This window comes from Sinocyclocheilus rhinocerous, unplaced genomic scaffold (genome assembly GCF_001515625.1).
Source record: "Sinocyclocheilus rhinocerous isolate Xijiao unplaced genomic scaffold, SAMN03320098_v1.1 scaffold1848, whole genome shotgun sequence".
In the NCBI taxonomy this organism is placed as follows: Eukaryota; Metazoa; Chordata; class Actinopteri; order Cypriniformes; family Cyprinidae; genus Sinocyclocheilus; species Sinocyclocheilus rhinocerous.
Genome location: NW_015630592.1, coordinates 88,934 through 91,512, shown reverse-complemented (window position 1 = coordinate 91,512; position 2,579 = coordinate 88,934). Strand labels below are relative to the sequence as shown.

General features: G+C 45.2%; 1 protein-coding gene across 4 annotated transcripts in view; it reads left to right on the top strand.

Moving 5' to 3' along the window:
* The first annotated feature begins 424 nt into the window (after positions 1 to 424).
* LOC107740682 (rho GTPase-activating protein SYDE2-like) overlaps positions 425 to 2,579 on the top strand; it is a 41,618-nt gene continuing 39,463 nt past the window's right edge. For 2 of the 4 annotated variants that reach the window (XM_016553195.1, XM_016553194.1), the window contains exon 1: positions 425 to 673. In XM_016553195.1, coding sequence (XP_016408681.1) covers positions 580 to 673 — 94 coding nt within the window. In that variant the 5' untranslated portion in view covers positions 425 to 579. Of the gene's footprint in view, positions 1,889 to 2,579 lie in introns of all 4 variants that reach the window. The other 2 variants (XM_016553193.1, XM_016553192.1) reach the window with 1 other exon arrangement.

Here is a 2,579-nt window from a genome sequence, read left to right as displayed (position 1 = left end):
AATCTTTTTATTTAGATTGGAACTTTGAAGCGCAGATCTGGAATCATTTGATTTAGATTGGAACTTCAAAGCGCAGATCTGGAATCATGTGATTTAGATTATATATACTGTATATATGAAATGGATGTATTTTATTTTATTATTGTTATTATTATTATTATTATTATTATATATTTTTTTTATTATTATTATGTAAGTAGTTTGTACGACTAGTAAATGCAAGTGTTTTGGTATGGAATAGTGTGCACAGCATGCTTGCAAGACTATTTAGTAGCTATTTGAGTGAAGTAGCCGCAGAGCTGCTGGTTGCATGTGGAGTTTGTTTGAGCTCCGCCTCTAAACCTTTAACCCCCACAGAAACTATCTGAACTATTTCCACACACACACACACAGAGAGAGAGAGAGAGAGAGAGAGAGTGAATATGTGTGTGTGTGATTTGATTTCAGTGGATCATGGAGCAGCGCTCTGACCGCGGTGTGTCGGAGTCTCCTGGCCGCACGGATGCGCTTCTAACACGGTTACTGTTGCTCCGGAGCGCCGCTGAACGGAACTAAAGCTGGAGGATCGGATCGGTACCGATGGCTGATCCTCTGCGGAGGACAATTCTAGCCAAACTCAGGGGCAAGAAACCCAAAGGGAAAGACGCGAGCACCGCGAACCGGCCGAGAGAAGGTAAAGAAAAAGTTTCTCAGACGCAAACAGAGAGAAATGACATATCAAACGCGATGAGGGCTGAGCAGAGCTGTGCGATCGCGGATCCGGTTCCCCGGTGCGCCGGAGGTCCCGCTGATCGAAGCGAGCGCACCGAGCTGAAGCGCTTCCACACGCCGCGGGTCCGCGGAGACTCGATCGGCTTCGGCGGCTGCGATTTAAAACCCAAACGAGAGGCTTTAAAGCTAACAGATGGTCAAGATCTAAAGAATAAAGAGCCAAATGTTACATTACTCGAGCAAAAGGCCGGGGAAAACATTACGGGCGATTTTAGGAGCCCACAACCTCAAGTGTTTGATTATATAGACGCGGAAAGCGATCTAATTCAGGTTATAGAGAGTTCGCTGGAGTATCATGGAGATTTTAGGATACAAAGTCCGACTTTTTTCCCCACTGATCTTGAAATAACATTGGCCCCCGGGCTGAGAGACGGGGCCCCTCGACACCACTCAGTCGACAGTGAGGACGACGATTATTACGATAACCAAATTCTACCCTTTTATGAGTCGTACACTCAGTTGAACGACCGAAATATCGGTGAGCCAATATCGGCGTCGGGGTCCAACAAAACCAAGCAAGAAACAGACAGATTGAAGTCGCAACTAAAAGAGGCGTATTATTTGCTAATAAACACAATGCATAACATCAGTTTCGACGTTCAGGTTGAAGATAACGGATTTGTGGATCAGGCCAGTAGCGCAAGTCAATCCAACGATAGCGTTAGCACAGGAAGCGACGGGTCGGAAGAACGTCGGAACGATTCTGATTTGCCGGTGTTTGCGTTTATCAGACGATGTGGGGTGGGACTGACGGGGTCTTCGCAAAGCAGAAGCTTGCAGAATATTCGCGACGCGAATCCCAAACCGATGCTCCAGCGGTCGGTGAGCGATAGCAAGGTGAAGTACTCGTCAAATCGCAAGGAAGAGCCGCGACCCGCGGTCGCATCGGGACGCGATGCACAACTGGCGAATCCTACAGAAACCCTACCGACGCCTGTTTCGACGCGACAATCCTGCGACGATGCAACGGTGCCCAAACATCCTGGAGTCACCGTCAACAAGATGCAAGAGTGGATGCAGAAAGGTCGCGTGCTTTCGTCCGAAATGAAGCAGAGGATCGCTGGTTCTTCGCTGAGAGCCAATCACGTGAGGCCAAAAACGGCGCGACAGCAGACAGGTACGCTGTCGTGGAGGACATCTCATTCATCTCCTGTGGAAAACGCTGGGAGAGCTTCTGGGTGTCTTTTAACCGGTGCCGGTTTTTTTCCTCCTCTTCCTTCATGACTTAAGCCCCGTTCACACCAAGAACGATAACTACACTAGTCAACGTTGAAGTGGATCAAAACCTTTCATCGAAGTTGTCCTAAAACCTAGGGTTGGGTATTGTTTGAATTTTATCAATTTTAATTCTGATTCCGATTCTGCTTATCGATTTCGATTCTAATCAATTCCCAGTTTCGATTCCAGTGTGGTTAAAAGTCAAACATTTAGATATCAAACCTATTAATTCTGTGTCTCTTTTTGCAAAACATTGAATTGCTGCTAAATACCATGAACAAAAATCAGCCGGCTGCATAAAAACTGGATTAAGAGCTGTTTGTGTGCAAAATAGAGCTGGGCACGATTCCGGATCAATTGAGACTTTTTTTTTTAATGGAGGTTGTGGTTCTCTCACAATTCTGAAGAAAACATATTAGACGACTAAACAAAATCTCATGGAATGTATGAATGGAATGATTCAATGACTCACTCGAGATTCACTCGTTTCATTCCTGGATGAATCAGTGTTTTTGAATGAATTTCTTGAATGAATGATTCAAAGACAAATTCATTATTAATAGCCCCTTTTTGCCACCAAAAAAAAAAAA